Raw genomic sequence first — 21102 nt, 5'->3', positions numbered from 1 at the left:
CACCCAAAGCGATTTATAGCAACGAAGCACATTTACGATGACGTCACACTTGTTGTGCAACATCGAGGATTGCGCAACAGGCGCTCCTGTAGGCTGTGGAGCAATGCGATTGGTTTTCATATCAATAAACTTCGTCCTGGGCTCTGGGTGTTACTAATGGAAAGGACGGTGAACTTCGTCCTGGGCGATTGGGGTGTTAACGCACCAATTCTAACACGGACTAACACCTAAACGTGACCTGTCTAATCCTAACACTGACCCCAACCTGTTTCAACACCTCCTTTTTGAGTGGTGCAACCACTCCTACAACCAGCAATGTCCGTGTCTACCTATGTCTCATGTACCTATGGGTGAGCACGAGTATATGACTTATTAGTACCAGTAGGGGGCGCCAGAAACAGAGAGAGGGATAGTGGCTGCTCTGTTGCCTGCTAATGAGAGAGAGAGAGAGAGAGAGAGAGAGGTGGGGGGGGATTGCACCACTCAGTTCACACAGGTGTGATTTTTTTGTGTAGAAACAGGAACTCGGTTTGGCTCCTCCCGGTGCTTCAGTGTGTATTCTATACTAACAACAACACTACATGTTATTTATATTAATTTTTTTTGCCTTTATTGATAGATTACAGTAAGGTGTAGACTAGGAAACGGGGAGAGAGTTGGGGGGGGGGGGGGGGGGGGGGGAAGAGACACACCGTGAAGTTCGTCGGGACATGCTGTCATGCTAGAATGACCAGCCAAAGGGTGCCTGGACCGCTATAGGCCGGCCCAGGCCCAACACAACGTGGTGCTGACACATTACTATGCTACTCTTATATGAGACCTTAAAAGGAGCCTGAGTGACCCTGCAGGCAGAATGGCGGCCGCGGTGGAGCCTGGTGGTTTTCAAAGGGTTTTTCACTCATGTTTTTTTAATGCATTAACCACTTAACCCCTCTCTGTACTGTTTGTTGACAGGTGTCCCCCAGGGGTCTATACTTGGCCCCGCTCCGTTTTCCATAGTGCATGCATGGTGGGGGATCTGGTGTTTCCTATTGGCCACTCAGAATAGCCAAATGGCAATTGATCACGCCTCCAGGTCTTAAGTTAAGTAATAAGACCTGGTACTTAAAGACACGCAAAATACAGCCCATAGTGTGTGACTGTTGGAAAAACTACAATCTCATTCATCATGGGTTCCACCTACTATTTATGTTTCATGTTCATGAAGTTCATTATGTAAATATTACTAGTAATTATTTTTTTAAAGTTCGGTGTCCACCACAAGCAGACATGGCGATGACCTCTGGTTTTGATGGTAAATTATTTCTTTGGAGCAGGCATAGTTGCATTCCCCCAACCCCCCCTATTATGAATTCAGATCATAACTTAAGTGGCAGTGGTGTTGTGGAAATCCTGCCAAGGGCCCTATACACACACACACACACACACACACACACACACACACACACACACACACACACACACACACACACACACACACACACACACACACACACACACACACACACACACACACACACACACACACACACACACACACACACACACACACACACACACTCATTCGTTAGCAGCACGCAAATAACGCACAATGTATCATGGAATACTGCCCCACCACCACCACACACACAACACAACCTCAAGTGCAGATGAATGTGAAAACAGATGTGAGCACATCAAAGCAGTGAACACGCCTATGGGCACACAACCCTCTGTGTGTGTGTGTGTGTGTGTGTGTGTGTGTGTGTGTGTGTGTGTGTGTGTGTGTGTGTGTGTGTGTGTCTGTGTGTGTGCATGCGTGCATGCGTGCGTCTGCATGTGATGTGAATACTGATTCGGGTTTTTTTTTGTTTCGTTTTTTACTAAAGTATTCAGGTGGATTGGGTACTCACATTTACTTAAGTAAAAGTATCAATCCCGCAAAGTAGGATCCCGATATGACCAAATAAGGGCATATCGGGCCCTTTCACAACAGGGGAGTTTGCCAGGGTCAAAGCCTCCCTGAGGCAAGGGAAAAGTGCTGGACCTGACGCCGTTCCACCTGAGGTAATCAAGGACTGACGGCGTTCCACCTGAGGTAATCAAGGACCTGACGGCGTTCCACCTGAGGTAATCAAGGCCCTGACGGCGTTCCACCTGAGGTAATCAAGGACCTGACAGCGTTCCACCTGAGGTAATCAAGGACTGCAATCTTGACGACGTCATCTTGGAGATCTGCAACGCAGGCTCTAATGGAAAACATCATGCCAGAAATAATATGGTCTCTCTCTCACATCATCCCATAGTATACCGAAGTCTGGAGATCTCTCAAAGTCTGACAATTACCGTGGTATATCAGCCTGACCTGTATCATTGCAAAGATGTTCAACCGCATGATACTGAACAGGATAAGGAGCGCAATCGCCCCCCACCTCAGGGAAAACCAAAATGGATTCCGAGAGGGGAGAGAACCAGGTCCTGGCATTACGGAGGATCCTTGAAGAGGTCAAGAGGAACCACCTAGCAGCAGTGCTGTGTTTCATTGACTTCAGGAAGGCCTTCGACTCAATCCACAGAGGAATGATGTTGAGAATACTCATGAAGGCCTATACGATGTTCCTCCGAACCTGCTCCGAGCCATTGGGAACGCATGTGCACGGGAACCGAACGAGAGCCCGAGTGACAACGCCGGACGGTCACAGCGAGGAATTCAACGTCCAAACCGGAGTGCTGCAGGGAGACACCCTATAGCCCCCTTCCTTTTTATAATAGCATTGGACTATGCTCTGAGACAAGCTATTAAAGGAAGGGAGCCGGAGCTCGGCTTCACTATCATTGCCCAGAAGGTCTACGAGACACCCTGCAGAAACCCTCACAGACCTGGACGACGCTGATGACATCGGCCTGCTATCTGACCACGTAAGGCAGGCACAGGCTCTCCTGACCAGAGTGGAGTTTGTGTGCGCTGAAGTTGGCCTCAGGCTAAATGCCAAGAACATCTGCCTCTAACAACAATAGAGGGTACTGCGCTAAAGGAGGTCAGTGGCTTTAAATACCTGGACGCATGGGTCGGCTCCACAGAAAAGGACCTTAAAGTGAGGAAAGCACTTGCCTGGCGAGGAAATCCAACCTCCCCCGACACGTCAAGATCAGTTTCCTCTCTGCGACCCTGGAATCCGTCCTCCTCGATGGCTGTGAATGCTGGACACTACAGTCCTACAGAAATCCCTGGACGGGCGCTTCACCAGAACGTTACGTGTGGTACTCAACATCAACCAGGACGAGCACATCACCAACAAGCGTCTGTACGGGGCATTATTAGTGTATCAGAGAAGATAGCAGTGAGGAGGATGATACTAGATGGCCACTGTACGGGGCATTATACCAAGTGTATCAGAGGACATAGCAGTAAGGAGGATGAGACTATAGATGGCCACTGTACGGGGCATTATACCAAGTGTATCAGAGGAGATAGCAGTGAGGAGGATGATACTAGATGGCCACTGTACGGGGCATTATACCAAGTGTATCAGAGAAGATAGCAGTGAGGAGGATGAGACTAGATGGCCACAGCCACCGAACATCAAGAACTCCTGGCCAAAAAGCTTGTACTGTGAGAAGCAACACACGGGCATCGATCGAGAGGACGTCCCACATCTACCATACGTGGACCTTAAGAGTATTATATGAATAGAGACGGCACCTGGAGAAAACCCTGATGCGAAATGGACATAGTGGCCGAATTTGGTATTGCAGCGCTGGGGCCAAACTCATGGACGCGCTGGTCCGTTGACTATCATTGCGCACGTTCATGATGACACGTGAACGCCGCTGTTTCATACGTGAACGCGTGCAATGATATAGTCAGCGGCCAGCGCGTTGCATGAGTTTGGTCCAATCCAACCCAGAATGCACTCTGTTCCTATACCCGGGAAGGAGGAGTGAAATCGCCTCATGCGCTTTTGAGCAACTTAATGCAAGTGGATGGGAGGAGAAATCCGGTGCCGTCTCTATTAATATATACTCTAAGACGTGGACGTACTAAAGAAAGATGCTGGTGCAGAAAGCACAAATGAGCATGGCCAGATGTACGGAGAACCGAGATGACTGGAGACGCCGATGGAGGGCTCGTCTGAGGACGACGTATAGAGAGAGAGAGAGAGAGAGGGCAGATACTGGTATCGGTATACCGGGACATCGCTATAGCTCTGGATCAGCTCAGGTGCTGAGAGTCACTTCTCTTATAGGATCTCAAGGGACACCATGGCAACAGCGGGGCGTGGACATGGCATTACAGAACATTAACCCATTGTGGGACGGGGACCCCTTTGGGTGTTTTAAAGCATTATGCTATACTTTAGCTGTTGAAAAATAGCAGATCTACAAGCTCATAGCGCGGCACCGAGTGCCGCGCTATGGTCTGCTATTTTAGAAAAATCGTGAAAATGTGCCTCAAAGCTTTGATTATATGTTATTACAGAGTGAACATTTTAACTAAAATCTTTGCTTCTGGGAAGGTCCCTGGAACAACATATTTTCAGATGGGGGGGGGGCGGAGGCATATTACATATAATTTTTGGGGTCCTTGACATGAACACACGCACACGCACACGCACACACACACACACACACACACACACACACACGCACACGCACACGCACACGCACACGCACACACACACACACACTACACACAAAAACTACTGAGGTCACCCCAAGCCCCCATTGAGGCTCTCCAACGTTGAAGCACTCGGCCCTCTACTGGTAAGTGGTAGGACTGCAGGCGGACCCATGGATTCATGACAAGGAAACCCCGTGCCACAACATTGAGCGCCCGTTTGCACTTAAACTATTGAAAGGTTTTATGTCCCATGTATCTGTATTTAGTTCATAAACATAGTTCAGAACATCGCCCGTCTCCGACCCTCTCTGTCATTTTCCGCAGCTGAAACACTCATCCACGCCTTCATCACATCCCGCCTTGACTACTGCAACAATATCCTCTACGGCTGCACCACCTCCAAAGTTCTCAATAAATTGCCATATGTCCAAAACTCAGCTACTCAGCTACTTACCAAAAACCCGTTCCAGAGACCATATTACACCATGCAGTCCTCGGTGACCTCCACTGGCTACCGGTCAAACAAAGAATCCACTTCAAAACACTCCTGATCACCTACAAAGCACTACACACAACCTGGCTCCCCCATACCTCTGTGACCTCCTCAAACGTCATGTCCCCTCCCGCTCCCTCAGATCTGGTGATGCAAACCTCCTCGACGTCCCCAAGACCAAACTCCGGACATGGGGTGACAGAGCATTTTGCCTTTGCTGCCCCAACCTTGTGGAATGCCCTCCCTAAGGCACTCAGAGATGCCCCCCACCCTCCAAACCTTCAAAACCACCCTCAAGACCCACCTCTTCAACATTGCCTTCCCTAGCTAACCCTTTTCACTGCCTATTAAATGTTTTTTTTAGCTTCTTTATTTTTTCTATTAAAGTTGTTTTTATTTGTGTTGTTATCTCTGTAAAGACCCCCCATGTAAAGCGTCTTTGGGTACTCAGAAAAGCGCTATATAAGTTTGAGATATTATTATTATTATTATTATAAAGTTAACATAACTATAACTAAATGCAGAAAAGGTGGCGATCCGAGCACTCAAAAAGGTGGACAAATGAGGAGAGGGTGAATATAAAATCATGGTAGGCTGCTATATTGGAAAAGTTTAAAAAGCCAACATGTTTCGACTCACAAAGGAGTCTTCATCAGGGCAGGTATAAGGTATGGTATCATACCAGCCCTGATGAAGACTTTCAGGATTCCAATTCAAAAACAGAAAGAAATATCGGCAATGTTTTGCTACAAGAGTAATATGATACAGTATGTGGCCCTCTGGAGTGAGTGTGGAAATATAGTGGCCCTCTGGAGTGAGTGTGGAAATATAGTGGCCCTCTGGAGTGAGTGTGGAAATATAGTGGCCCTCTGGAGTAGGTGTGGAAATATAGTGGCTCTCTGGAGTGAGTGTGGAAAAATGGTGGCCCTCTGGAGTGAGTGTGGAAATATAGTGGCCCTCTGGAGTGAGTGTGGAAATATAGTGGGCAGTGGCCCTCTGGAGTGAGTGTGGAAATATAGTGGCCCTCTGGAGTGAGTGTGGAAATAATGTATAGTGGCCCTCTGGAGTGAGTGTGGAAACATAGTGGCCCTCTGGAGTGAGTGTGGAAACATAGTGGCCCTCTGGAGTGAGTGTGGAAATATAGTGGCCCTCTGGAGTAGGTGTGGAAATATAGTGGCCCTCTGGAGTGAGTGTGGAAATATAGTGGCCCTCTGGAGTGAGTGTGGAAATAATTTATAGTGGCCCTCTGGAGTGAGTGTGGAAATATAGTGGCACTCTGGAGTGAGTGTGGAAATAATGTATAGTGGCCCTCTGGAGTGAGTGTGGAAATAATTTATAGTGGCCCTCTGGAGTGAGTGTGGAAATATAGTGGCACTCTGGAGTGAGTGTGGAAATAATGTATAGTGGCCCTCTGGAGTCAGTGTGGAAATCCTCTCCATCGTCAAAGTTGCCCATCCCCTGGTCTCTCCTAAACGGGTCCAATATTCCGACAAGCTCGGAATATTGTATCCGACCCTTTGCATGTGTTGTACCGAGAGTACGAGCTAATGCCATCCGCCATAGGAGGTATAGAACCCCACGGTATGTGTATAATAGATTTAAACCCCCTGTCAATCAAAATGCTCAAACAGAGATCGCCAAATGCACTTTATTGACTAGTTGCACTCTATCAAGGGAATGTGGGCAACATCTCCGTTTTTCTATGTTGGGCGTTTCATGGTGTTTTTCCCCTTTCTTATGTGAACGTGTTTGTTACTTGCATGCGGCTGTGACTCCAAGACACATATTTCTCTCCCGAGGGAGACACAAACAAAGACAACCTTGACCTTGCGGCCCCCGACTCTCACCTGAGGCCGTAGAGCACGGTGCCGTCCGGGTGCAGGCGGATCATGCGGTTCTTGACCGTCACGCCGTGCACGAAGGACTTCTTGTCGTTGATGAAGTAGGTGTCGGGCACCCACAGCTGGTCGGCCACGCGGTTGTCCAGCGTCAGGTTGAGGGGGATGCCCGTGTAGGAGAGTCTCTTGTCCCGCCACGACTGCTGGAAGTACATGGTGATGGTGTAGTCCTGTGGTGGGTGGAAGCATATACATAGACGTGGAACCGTTAAAGGCATTCCATATGCAACTGTAACAGACGTGATCTTGCGTTGTGTTATTAAGTACCATAGAGCAGGATCTCAGCAGTGAGTAGATTTATTCTGTACAAAAGACAATAGGCAATCCCTGCTCTGCTCTGACGTGTTTTCTACATTACATTTGCTGGAAATAAAGCAGATGCAGTACCGTGAAAACACGGTATGTGTCTTAACAACTTTGGGTACATATATGTAAATAATCTGCAGAACAAAATAAACACAACCTACCGCTTTCAAAGCCAATATGAAATGGGAAGTGCAGTAGGTTACGTCATTTCCTTAAAGGCAACCGCCTGAACTCTTAAAAGTCACAGAACACGATCCACAATACAATATAATGCCTGGGCAAGTGGAAGCTATTAACCATGTTACACAACTCCTTTCTGTTTGTAAACAAAAAAATTAAGCCGGTCTACAAGCTTACAATTATATAAATTATGTGCAAATAAATGTACACACAGGTTACTTGTCCAAGAAAGACACGATGGGGGCTCTCAACTCACTTTTAAATGCTCCAAATTTGTATTTACGGCAAAACAGCAGCAGATAAGACGTTTCGATCCTTTCCTTTTTTTCCCCTCCCAATATATACTGCAGTACATGAAAGACAGCAAGGGTATAGAAACGTCATATCTGCTGCCGTTTGCCGTAATTTGGACCTTTTAAAATCGACTTGCGAGCACCAGGAAACAGAGTCGAGCAACAACAACACTGCCCTTTATTAGTTCCACAATGTGATCGGTCAGCCGGCTCACGTTCGCGTGACTCATCGCTGTGTCGCCGGCCCTATACAACCTGCTCAGTGGCCTCCTGACTGTGTGCCTATATGCATGCACACACGTGTGTGTCTATGCATGCACACACACGCGTGTGTGTCTATATGCACGAACACGCGTGTGCGTGTCTGATTATTGTGCACTCGTCTGTGTCAAAGGGTGCCCATGTGTCGAGTATAAAACACATTCACACGGTCGCACACGCACACAGTCTCTCTCTCTCTCTCTCTCTCTCACGAGAGTGAGATCAGAGGAAATCGGACATACGGAGGGCAGCGTGAGAGAGAGAGAGAGAGAATATCATCTCTGTCGGGTGGAAACCTCATATGTCCAAAAACGATTTATTTTCCAGTATTCAAATATAATAAAAGTGTGGTGGTGAAGGGGGAGGGGGCAGGGGGGTCCATGATTCAGTCTCCCACACAGTGTGAGACACCGTCTTTTGGACGCTGTCAGGTGTAAATGTGGGAGGAAGAGAAAAATAGCCTGCGTTCCAACAACGAATCCAATGCATCTATTTTAGTCACAACAGGCGTTTTGTCGATCCTTTTATTTATTTATTTTTTACATTGCGGCTTTCGCCTTTATTTTATATTTCTTATAGAGGGACAGACAGTATAGGCTGACAGGAAATGGGGAGAGAGAGATGGGGGGGGGGGGGGGGGGTTGACATGCAGTAAAGGCCGTCGGGATCGGGAAAAGATCCCAGCCACACAGGCTCACAATGCGTCAAGCTTGTAAATATCAGAATATTGATATATTGTTGATCACAATTCCAAACATGCATGCACACATGAACCGCTTTAATTACTTCAGTCTATATTATGTAGCTTAATGACCAATATTAAAATGTTATTGTCTGTATTTTATTTTATTTTTATATTTTATGTATTAAGTAAGTAAGCAAAAGTAGCAGATCTACAAGTTCAAAAGTTTTTAGCTTGGGGATTAATAAAGCTTTTGACATTTTTGTGTGATGATAGTATGATCAAGGGCATTGATTTACTACAAAAAAAAACCCGACAAGAAGTTAGAATATAGTACTGTATGGAGATTGGAGATACAAGGTTTCAGTTGGGCAGCGACGAAAAATAGCAGATCTACAAGCTCATAGCGCGGCACCGAGTGCCACGCTACGAGCTTGTAGGTCTCCTATTTTAGAAAAATCGTGAAAATGTGGCATAAATCTTTGACATTTGATTAAAAAAATAACCGCCATCCTCGGCAGCCATTCTAGCCACAGTGCTGAGCTGCTCTTCACAGGTTGTTGAAGTTCTGCTCTCATTAACCCTTAGGCCTGACGTCGAAATTAAAAAAATTACTTCTACAGTAAATCCTCCAGTTTTCTGAAATACCTATGTTTCTATCAGTGGTGCTCAATATTTCATGTCAAGAACCCCAAAAATTATATGTATTTGGCCACCAACCCCCACCTTAAAATATGTTGTTCCAGGGATCCCCCCCAGAAGCAAAGATCAAAAATTGCAGACCTACAAGCTTGTAGCGCGCCACTCGGTGGCGCGCTTATGAGCTTGTAGATCTGCTATTTTTCAATAGCTAAATTATAACGTTGTGTTTTGTTTAAAACACCAAAAGGGGTTCCCGCCCAAAATGGGTTAACAGCCTATAGGAACAGTCAGCCTGTCTGTCTCTATTCTCTATATCAGTGGTTTTAACCTTTTTCCACATCAAGATCCATGATTTATTCATCCTTTGAGCCACGGGCCACCATTTGATGACTGTAAAAGTTGCCGAGCGGTCAAGGCTCCAAGAATAGATGCAGTCCAAGAATGTACATCTTTTGTTGTATTTATTTACCTCCAAAACTGATGAACAGCCCATATGACGGATTGTCACTGCAGCCCGGGTCTGAGGCAAAACAAAATACTGCAAAAAGAATACTGGCCACAATACACCAAAAGTAAGAAGAACTAAACACTTGATAACTAACAAAGACAAAAACAACAAACCAAGAAGTAAAGACACTGAAAACAGGCTATGCCTTCCCTGAAGACCCTGGCAGCTCTCCCTTGATGTTGTCTCTTTGCTGTCTCAAGCCAACTGAGCAAATCTCCCCTCAACATTTCCAGCCTCCCTTATATACCAGGTGAGACCCACCCACAATGATTAGTAATTGGACCATCTACTCAAACAAGGTAAAACACAACCCATGAGATAGACTAACTATACAATTACACGTTCCCTTAACAGACTCCGAATGTATTTCAAGGCATCAAATAAATCACAAAACAATTACAATAGAATTAGGCAACACAGATAAGGGTATATGATGCTATACACATAGCCACACCTCCAAGGAGCTTGATGACCGTCAATTAATGGAAGCAGCTGTGTGCAGTGTGTGTTTGACATGACCAGTTATATATTGTAGAGTCTTCTAGTGTCTATATATAGGGTACGGGTTGCCCCGTGACAATGACATTTAGCCTCTCAGACCCGGCCAAAACGTAGAATATTTTGCAACTCTGTGGGGGTCCCCGAAACTTCCAGACCCACGTGAACATGCCCAGGGTGCCGGCCCGGTTCCGGCGAGCCACCCCGCATCCGAAACGGTCGAGAAATGGAAGATTTGGGGCCGGGGGTCCCCAGGAACGTGCCCAGGGGGCCAGCCCAGTTCCAGCGAGGCTGCGCAACAGAGATACTTGGTGCATGGTGTGGTAGCCTGTGCAAAATTGACACTTGGTGTTGATAATATGCTATTTCCCTGCTCGGACACAGCCAGCCATGGACACAGCCACACACAGAGCTGTCTATAGGAGTGGTTGCACCACTCAAAAGTTACAAAACACGATTTCAGAATCCCTTTAAAGTCACATAGTGCCGTTTTAAGTTAGGCTACTTTCGCTCCACTGCAAATAAATCAACTCAGCCCAGTGCAAACTGTCAGGCTGATTTTAGTTTTCCATAAAAACTGTAACTTTTACAGCAAGGAGACAGTATAGATATTTCTTAGGAAAAGTAGTTGACAAGAAGTCAAAGTCAAGGAAGAATAAGGTACAGATACTTCAGAAAGTCTGTGTGTGTGTACACACACACACACGCACACACACACACACACACACACACACACACACACACACACACACACACACACACACACACACACACACACACACACACACACGTGTGATGGATCAGCCTGTCACCACAGTACAGTGTGCCGTCGATTCCTCGCTGTCGGCCGATAACCTTGTATCTCCAAGTATATCAACCTTTTATATAATTTTTTGATAAATTAAATGTAGGGTAAGTGATTCGTTTTTTGTATATATTCCGATAGAAATCATTGTTATAGTAAGTGTGCTTTTTCAGTAATAGGGCTCTCTCCCCGTCTCTACAGCTCTTTAATAAACAATAAATAAAAAAGTAGTACCCATTTATTATTATCTGGTTTAAATATAAATTTATATAGTGTTCCAGTTCCAATTTTTGTCTACTATTTCTTATAGTTCATTTTCTTATAGAGACATCACTTCCAATTTCATTTGTTTAGGGCGGGAACCCCTTTTGGTGTTTTAAGCAATATGTTATACTTTAGCTATTGAAAAATAGCAGATCTACAAGCTCACGTGCCGCGCTACGAGCTTGTAGGTCTGCTATTTTCTTTTTATCGTGAACATGTGGCACAAATCTTTGAATATATTCTTTCAGAGCGAGCGTTTTAACTCAAATCTTTGCTTCTGGGTGGTCACTGGAACTACATCTTTTCAGATGGGGGTCGGCGGGGCCTATTTATCATTTTTGGGGTCCCATGAAATAGTTTCAGAACCACTGACATAGAAACATGGGTTTCTCAGAAAACTGTAGAAAACTGTATCAGGTCGAAATGGGTTAATCTGCCCTATATACAGTATACCATCTCATTCTAGTAGGCCTATACTTCCTTCCTGCCTCTCCCTGGGAAGGAAGTCGAAGCATGTGGTGCTTTCATTTTGGACCGCTGCCCCGTCCCATGTGGCCAGTTTCCATCCATGAGCTCACTCTTATATCCCACCGTGCAGCCGCCCAGCCAATGGGCTACTCGAGAGACCTCTACATCCCGCCGTGCAGCCAATGGGCAGCTGGAGAAACCTCTATACATCCCACCGTGCAGCCAATGGGCAGCTGGAGGGAGAGACTGCATGGTGGACGCACAGGTGAGGAGGTGGCTTGGACGGTCTGGACGATGGAGAGGGCCACTATATTTACACACTCACTCCCAGAGGGTCACATTGCATATTTCTGCCGTAGCAGAAATAGCTGATGTAGCTACAGTACAAAGCTCAAAACGCGTCAATTTTTCAATTGGAATCCTGAAAAGTAACCTTTTAATTAAATTTCAAATGCATTCAGTTATATGTTAACTTTATTAACTAAATACAAATACATTGGACCGATTTCTTTTTTTATTATGTGAATACTAATACTAGTCTACTAATATAGACTGAAGTAATTCAAGCGTGTCATGCATGTTTGGAATTGTAACAGCTGAAATCAATAATATATCAATATTCTGAAATTAACTTGAGGGCCGCATTAAGTGAAGGTATGGGGGGTATGAGTATTTCCAATTTCCAGTACTTTTACTTCAACGCCACTACATCTCAGAGCCCAAATTTGTACTTTGACTTCAGTGTTCAGAGTAGTGTTGTTTTTGACAGCAAATTTCTATTTTAGTCATATACTGTAGTACTACTAGTCTCTCTCATTTAGTTTTAGTCACATTTTAGTCACCTGGAATGTTTTAGTGTTAGTCTAGTTTTAGTCGACTAAATATCATGATATTTTAGTCGACTAAATCTACCGTTGATTTAGTTGACTGAAATGTATTTTGGTGGGCCGTCATAATGACTGTTTTTACACTTGCTGAAAATAGCCGATCTACAACGCTCACTTTCAGCATGCAACAAAGTGTAAAATGACTTATACTGGATCTCTTGTCCACTAGTCCCTTCCTAACATTTTAGTCTAGTTTAAATTTGTTGACGAAATTGTCAATATATTTAGTCTTAGTTTTAGTCATGATAGCGTAGTTTTAATTTAGTTTCCATTTAGGTTTTCGTCAGTGGAAAAAGGCAGTCGACGAAAATGTTTCGTCTTAGTTTTAGTCGACAGAAACAACTGTCAGGATTTAGAAGACATTTTCTAGAACCGGTCTCGGTCGAAATGAGTTAATGTGACAAATCACATCAAGGCTGGAAATGATGCTCACGGAATCCCGGGATCCACTCGGTATAAGAGCAGTGGCTACTTATGATTTTGGGGGTCCTTGACATGAAAAGGTTTTGCGCGCCACTGATAAACCGCTCTTAAATTAATACTGTACTATTTTTATACGGCATATCGATTCAGAACGGCGATGATGAGATAGATGCGCTGACTGCTTATCTGAAATGCATTGCACACAGCTGGGTACATGCACCCTCCGGCCAATCACAAATTAGTATTCTCCATGGCCATGTGCTATGATAATTTATTAATGTATTCAAAAGCGAGTGTACACAGAATGCAGACATGGAACTTAAGGATGTATATATATATATATATATATATACTGTTTGTGTGGGTGCATGCGTGCGTGCATGTATAGTTAGAGTTCAGTTAAACACCAAATGAAAAATTAGTTTTTCACACTTTTGCCATCAACATATTTACAGACAATATACACCCCCACAAATACACAATTTAGAGGGTCCTTGACGTGAAAAATGCCTGAGAGCCACATAAACATTATTAGGTATAGCAAGAGCCAAATAAGCAACTATACACTTAAGAAACAAGCACACGAAAGTCTCTGCAACCTGCAACAAACTGCCAATATTTACAAGTGCCTTTACAGGAAAAAGAAGGAGCCCAAAGTCGCTCATAATGAGCAGACTTGGCAACACTGCCTGTAGCCACTCTGTCCACTAAATCCCACTCTAAGCTCTCGTGCATATTGTTGTTGTCACGCAGAAACCTTGTAACTCCGTCATGTGTTTTTGTTTTCTCCTGAAAAGTAAGGGATTTGGACACCGTTGTCGGCTGGAAACCTCATCACGTCCAAAACTGTATTAGGCTACTTTTCAGGATTACAATTCAAAAGCATAACATGTGAAAGTAGCAGATCTACACAAAGCGCGACGCATTTCGAGCTTTGTAGATCTGGCTGCTTTTGATGCTTTAAATGACATGACGCTATCAGGTAGCTCATTGATTTACGGAAAAAGGTTTCCATTTGACAACGACGATAGGTCATTTTTACCCTCCATATCTTGAAAAGTAAGCCCTTTCCCTCCAATATTAAGTAAGGCTTTTCCCCCCTCATATGAAAAGTAAGTATTTTTCCTCTCATATCCTCATATCCCTCATAAACCTTTCCCTCCCATATCCTGAAAAGTAAGGCTTTCCCCCCCTCATATGAAAAATAAGCATGTTTTCCTCCCATATCCTGAAATGTAACGCATTTTTCTCTCATATCCTGAAATGTAAGTATTTTTTCCCCTCATATCCTGACAAGTAAGGCATTTTTCCTCTCATATCCTGACAAGTAAGGCATTTTTCCTCTCATATCCTGACAAGTAAGACATTTTTCCCCCTCATATCCAATGCTTTTGGACATAGGAGTTTTGGAGTGGCCGGGCGGTGAGGGTATTTCTTGGACATAGGAGTTTTGGAGTGGCCGGGCGGTGAGGGTATTTCTTGGACATAGGAGTTTTGGAGTGGCCGGGCGGTGAGGGTATTTTTTGGACATAGGAGTTTTGGAGTGGCCGGGCGGTGAGGGTATTTTTTGGACATAGGAGTTTTGGGGTGGCCGGGCGGTGAGGGTATTGATGTCTTCACAGTGAGGTGTGAGGCAGCCCGGCTGCAGGACTGGAGTGGAATAACAATAACAGCAGATCATTAGGTGACAGAACAATGTGGGGAGGAGGGAGGGGACAAAACCCTCAAGGTCCTTAAGGGGTGACAGCCAATAGGCCGTGGTACTAGTACTGTATACTCTTTTGTTTTTACTTAAGTAAAAGTATAAATACTGCAATGTAGAAATACTTTGTTACAAATAGATGTCCGGAATTAAAAAATGTGCAATACATACAAAAGTATTGTGATAAAAATGTAGTACCAAAAGAAAAAGTACTCATTAATCATAATTTCATGTTTTCAAATGTATATGCAAATCTTCTGAAGAAATGTATGCAAACCTGAAAATAGCAGATCTACTAGTGGTTAATAATATTATGTTTTGTATAACAATAGGCAAATCTATGAAGTAACTTACATTTTTCAAAAAAAATGCAGTGCAGTAAAAGCACAATATTTGGATGCAAGATGTAGTGGAGTAGAATAAAAGTATTGGAAGTTGGAATTACTCAAGTAACGTACAAAATACCTCAAAATTACTTCACACCGCTTGTTAATATATTGTTAATAAAAACAAGTATGAAAAAAAGGAAATACTTGCACCGGATTTATTGTAGTATATTTTAGTTCAAGCTTTTATGTTGATAGTACTTAATTAATAGCACTGAGTTACTTGCTGGATTTGCAGTCGGTAATAGTGCATCAGGAGGGAATTTGCATATATTATGTGGTGATCAATTATCTGCCGTATAGATGGCTTATTGGAGGTCAAGTCAAAGTCAGTCCCCAGGGACACGCTCCAACACAGAATCTCCAACACAGAATACAGCGGGCTCTATTTTCGTTGGATCATACACTATTTGGGGATTTAGCAGTGGGGAACTGACGTTCCCGCACTTAAAGTGGCTATTTTGGTCATCTGTCTAAATCCCTAAAACCCCATCCGCTACCAGTTACATTATGCATAGGTGTGTTTTGGGCATTACAATAATTAAAACCAATCACCGTGCCACATGCCATTGCCTTTAAGAGATCCCTTTCTATGCCCAGTTCTATATTGCTTCATAGCCTTACGGTCTATGCTCATATAGCCCATGGAAGAGCAACGCGTTGCTGCCTTGAAGTCTCACTTGTGCTGCTCATCTTTTCATTGAGTCACAACTCACTCAGATCTTGCTGTGTGATCGACGGAATTCGATCTTTAATTTGGTATATAGATGGCGCGTGTATACGCCGTCCGTCGCTATGAAACAGTATCAAGCAAAAATGAAATGTCAGGAAATCGGAATTAAACCCCATTTTGTTGTGATGAAACTGAACGAGCAAAAATGGAAGCGCGCACAATGGCTGCCACAAGTCAAATAACGTCTTCGACTAGACCAATTACAATGTATATAAACACAATGGAGACAAGGAAGTGACAGGTCACAGCAGGCACTCACTTGTGCTGATTATAGGAACATTACAAAGAGATGCGTGGGAGGATAAGGAGAGATGAAGCAGCCTGACTCCGCGGACAGCTCCATTGCAGGCGCGCAGCGCGCGTCGCTCTATACACAAACTAATTTGGCTTACGGGTGTTTTTAAACTCCACTATCGCCTTCCCAAATGTGTGTGACCAAAATAGCAATTCAGGGGAAAGCGTGCCAACACGCCCATGAACACACCAAAATACCATTTAGGGACAGAGCAAGCTCCTATACTCGTAATTTTCGGGCAGCGACGAAAATCGAGCCCATAATGTCAAAGTTATATACTGAATTAAATGCTCAGCTATACTAATTCCAATGGTCATTTCCTATTCAATACCAATGTGTTAATCAGTATAAAGTATAGAAAATAATTTCAATAGTCAAGTTTCATTAGGTATAAAAGTGATTTTCTTTGGTTTAAAAAAATAAAGTGTTAAATAGCTCTATATTCTGATGTGTTTGTTTGTTCAGTAACAGGGAGTCTCCACCTCTTTAAACAGAAAATGCATTATCAGGTCAGGATACCAATTGTATCCAATGCGAATAGAGAACCCAGTCAGGACACTGGATTAAACAGGTGCAATTGTAAGTGATGACACACAGAAATGAGCAGAAAAAATTGGAACTGGAACACTATAAAAAAAATTAAGCTCATGATTGGCTGACATTTTGTCACCCACCCGAACATTTATTTTCAGTTTATCATAGAGACAGGGTTTGTTCCATTGTTTGTTCCAACATTTTCCGCGGCCAAATACAGATAATTCTGGGGGTCCTTGACATGAAAAAGGTTGAGCACCACTGCCACCACATCAGAAAACTTAGCAAAAACCCTTTTGTTTTAACCCAGAAATATCGCTATAACGCTACTAATTAAGTACAATAGGCCTACAGTACAGTACAGTAGGCATACAGTACAGTACAGTACAGTATTTGGTTACATTTCAACATTGCTGGGTATAATGTTGCATGGCCACCGTGTCTGCGGTCGCTAATCTGGCTTTCAGAGCCGAGGTTAAAATTCCACTCACAACTCTCTCTCTCTCTCTCTCTCTCTCTCTCTCTCTCCGTACAGCATCCGTTGCAGTTTACAAAGATGCTTATGCAGCCTTTTGCCTTCATACTGAAAACTTTTAACAAGGAGAGATAGACAGCAAGGGAGGGAATAAGGAAGAAAGGAAGGAAGGAAGGAAGGAAGGAAGGAAGGAAGGAAGGACAGACAGGACAGGACAGGACAGGACAGGACAGGACAGGACAGGAAATCACTTGCACATCTGTGGAACATATGCCGTTCTAATAAAGGTTTTTACGTAATTGTGTTGAATGTCTTATCATTAAAACCATGGCTATAGCTAGCTGTGACTCTGTCCATGGTGCTGAAAGGCCACTATGCACAGCTAGCTGTGACTCTGTCCATGGTGCTGAAAGGCCACCATGCACAGCTAGCTGTGACTCTGTCCATGGTGCTGAAAGGCCACTATGCACAGCTAGCTGTGACTCTGTCCATGGTGCTGAAAGGCCACCATGCACAGCTAGCTGTGACTCTGTCCATGGTGCTGAAAGGCCACTATGCACAGCTAGCTGTAACTCTGTCCATGGTGCTGAAAGGCCACCATGCACAGCTAGCTGTGACTCTGTCCATGGCGCTGAAAGGCCACTATACACAGCTAGCTGTGACTCTGTCCATGGTGCTGAAAGGCCACTATGCACAGCTAGCTGTAACTCTGTCCATGGTGCTGAAAGGCCACTATGCACAGCTAGCTGTGACTCTGTCCATGGTGCTGAAAGGCCACTATGCACAGCTAGCTGTAACTCTGTCCATGGTGCTGAAAGGCCACTATGCACAGCTAGCTGTGACTCTGTCCATGGCGCTGAAAGGCCACCATGCACAGCTAGCTGTAACTCTGTCCATGGTGCTGAAAGGCCACCATGCACAGCTAGCTGTGACTCTGTCCATGGCGCTGAAAGGCCACTATGCACAAAGAATAACTCTTCCTACTTCCGGGAAGAGCTTCAAGCTCACGTGCGAGACAAGGTCGAAGAGAGAGAGAGAGTGTGTGTGTGTGTGTGTGTGTGTGTGTGTGTGTGTGTGTGTGTGTGTGTGTGTGTGTGTGTGTCGGATGATCAGCACACATTAAGCACTTCAGCTCTCTCTATATGTTGGCTATTTGAAAATACCCAATACACAAGCTCACAATGCGTTGTGATGAGACACAGCTTGTAAGCTTGTAGAGGTAGAGTAGGTGTCCAATATTAATATTATACCAATTAAGGCTCGGTTCCATTTAGTGTACAGTCGTTCTCAAACTTTTTCATTTCAAGGACCCCCATAACTCACCCGTTGTACATGGGGCCATTTGGAACCCGCTCAAGGACACTTTGAGACCCACTGGTGTAGCAGAGTGTTTTGAGTGAGCCAACATGCACAATAGCAGCACCCTGACTCTGTCTGACCAGGATCCGCCGGGAGAATCTAGACGCAGCTGCGAGACATGAGACTAATTAATTAGAGCGACAGAGGGAGAGGAGTGTGTGTGCATACGTGTGTGCGTGTGTGTCAATTTAACTTAGGTGCAGACGATCAGAAATCAGCAGAGAGTAAGCGACGTTTGCGCTACTCTATGCCGAATTGAAGTGGACTCGGCCCCAGACTTTTTTTTCCTCCCTGGAAATAAAAACGTCTGGGTTTCTGAGGCTACATTGAGACTAGCTGTGGCTCTGGCTGAAGAAAAGGAAGTAAGAAGAAGAAGAAAGAAAGAAAGAAAGAAAGAAAGAAAGAAAGAAAGAAAGAAAGAAAGAAAGAAAGAAATTGGGAACGAGAGGAATTAATCCACTGGATGTTATTTTTATATCTATCACATGCCTTGCATTGGGTGAAGCTATTCTGTATTTGCATAATACTCACTTTAATAAAGAATGCTTCAAACAGAAATTGTGCCTCAGTCCTTAACATGTGACTGAACAACGCGCTACAAGACAAATGCTGCTAAATAACACAAAAAAAATGCTAATTTGGCTTGTAATCATATATAGCGGGACCTCTTTTGGTGCAACACAGTGCCTTTTGTACATCAACGGTTCTATGACAGTGGGGGTTCTCAAAGATTTCCATTTCAAGGAAGGCCAAATTAATACATTTTTTGGCCGTGGACACCCATCTGAAAATATGTTGTGCCAGGAACTATACAGACGAGATTTGTGTTGTTAAAATTTTTTCAAAGATATTTCACATTTTTTCCGTTGGGTCGTATGCATGCTCAAATCAAATCCCAAGGTTTCGTCACCCTACTTCTCTACAAGTCTTGGGAGTGACAATGCCAGTGGTGGAAAAAGTACTCAATTGTTTTACTTAAGTAAAAGTACCAATACTGCAAGTACTTCATTACAAGTAAAAGTACTGAATTGAAAATGTACTTGAGTAAAAGTACAAAAGTATCAGCATCAACATGTACTTAAAGTACTAAAAGTAAAAGTACTCATATTGTAGAATGTCTCATTTCACAAGTTAAAAAAAACTAGCCGATCTACAAGCTCACAATGCGTCACGTTGCGACCCATTGTGAGCTTGTAGATCGGCCATTTTCAAATGCCCAAAATGTATAGGGTTGAAGTGGTTAATGTATGTTTTCTAATGAAAATTAAAATCACCAAAGTAGGTAAAGAAGTTTTCAAATAATTGTATAGTGGAGAAAAAGTACAAACTTTGGCTCTGAGATGTAGTTTAGAAAATGTTTGAGAACGACTGACATAGAAACATTTTAGAAGCCTTTTTTTTTAATGGGCCTCAGGTCTAAATGGGTTAAGTAAATGTATTTAGTTCCTAGTGTGCACCGCGGAGGGAACAGGAAGCACTAGTGAAACAGGAAGCGGAAGGATTAGCCGTTTCATTTCGCAAGGCGACGTGACGGACCAGCTGTTTACAGCGGCCCATGATTAACCGTCGGCCCTCATCGCTCTGAGTGACAAACTGAACCAGGAAGACTGCGTGCGTGCGTGCTAATTTAAATTACTGTAAGTGTGAAGACCAAATGTCCCCACATAGTATAGCAGACCATTTTCCTGCCTGTATAGTGCAGGGGCAAACACTGATATTTTCATGAATTGGCCGTAAGACCTAAAGTGACTGTAATACTTTTGTCTCTAGTTTATATTTTGGTTAGCTTAATGCCAGTTATCGCCAGTTATATGTAACCATACCATTCACTGCGCCAAAAGCATGGAATACAGATGTGTATATTACAGGAAACTCCCATTAAACTTTCCAACAAACTTCGGTTAAGTCCCTAATTGTACCATCACACCTGTATGTCACCGTATATTAAAGGACCACTTCACCACTTTTCAATCTATCTTCATATAATAGGTCCTCACTAATAATCATGATAAAATGGCACGATTCTACTCAGTCTGTGTCTCATAGGAGGGCTGTGGGCAGTTTAGAAACCGTCTTCCAGTGACATCATCATTAGGCAGATTATTTTTTAAACAAGATTTTTTTTACAAAAATGTTTAGATTTTCATTATCGTGAGAACGATGGCTTCCGTTTTCGCATTGCAACTTTTCAGGACTAGTGAACCTGCAGTTTCTATTAGCTTGTATTCCCCATCGATGATGTCACTGGAAGACGGTTTCTGAACTGCCCACAGTCCTCCCATGGGACACAGACAGAGTAAAAATGATTATTTGTGAGGACCTACTATATGAAGATAGGTTGAAAAGTGGTGAAGTGGTCCTTTAACTGTATATTCCTGCTAACATGATGATTTACGGGCAAATAGTGCCC

At 43.9% G+C, this 21102-nt stretch overlaps 1 protein-coding gene across 2 annotated transcripts in view; it reads right to left on the bottom strand.

Moving 5' to 3' along the window:
• The window catches only part of gabrb1 (gamma-aminobutyric acid type A receptor subunit beta1), a gene marked incomplete at both ends in the record, with an annotated part of 103844 nt that overhangs the window by 48703 nt on the left and 34039 nt on the right, over positions 1-21102 (bottom strand). For both annotated transcript variants that reach the window (XM_080783861.1, XM_080783862.1), the window contains one exon: positions 6941-7161. In XM_080783861.1, coding sequence (XP_080639987.1) covers positions 6941-7161 — 221 coding nt within the window. The remainder of the gene's footprint in view (positions 1-6940; positions 7162-21102) is intronic.

The sequence above is a fragment of the Protomyctophum bolini genome (genome assembly GCF_963924005.1).
Source record: "Protomyctophum bolini genome assembly, chromosome: 15".
NCBI classification, from domain to species: domain Eukaryota; kingdom Metazoa; phylum Chordata; class Actinopteri; order Myctophiformes; family Myctophidae; genus Protomyctophum; species Protomyctophum bolini.
Note: the sequence above shows the minus strand (reverse complement) of the source record. Positions and strands in the feature narration are given on the sequence as shown.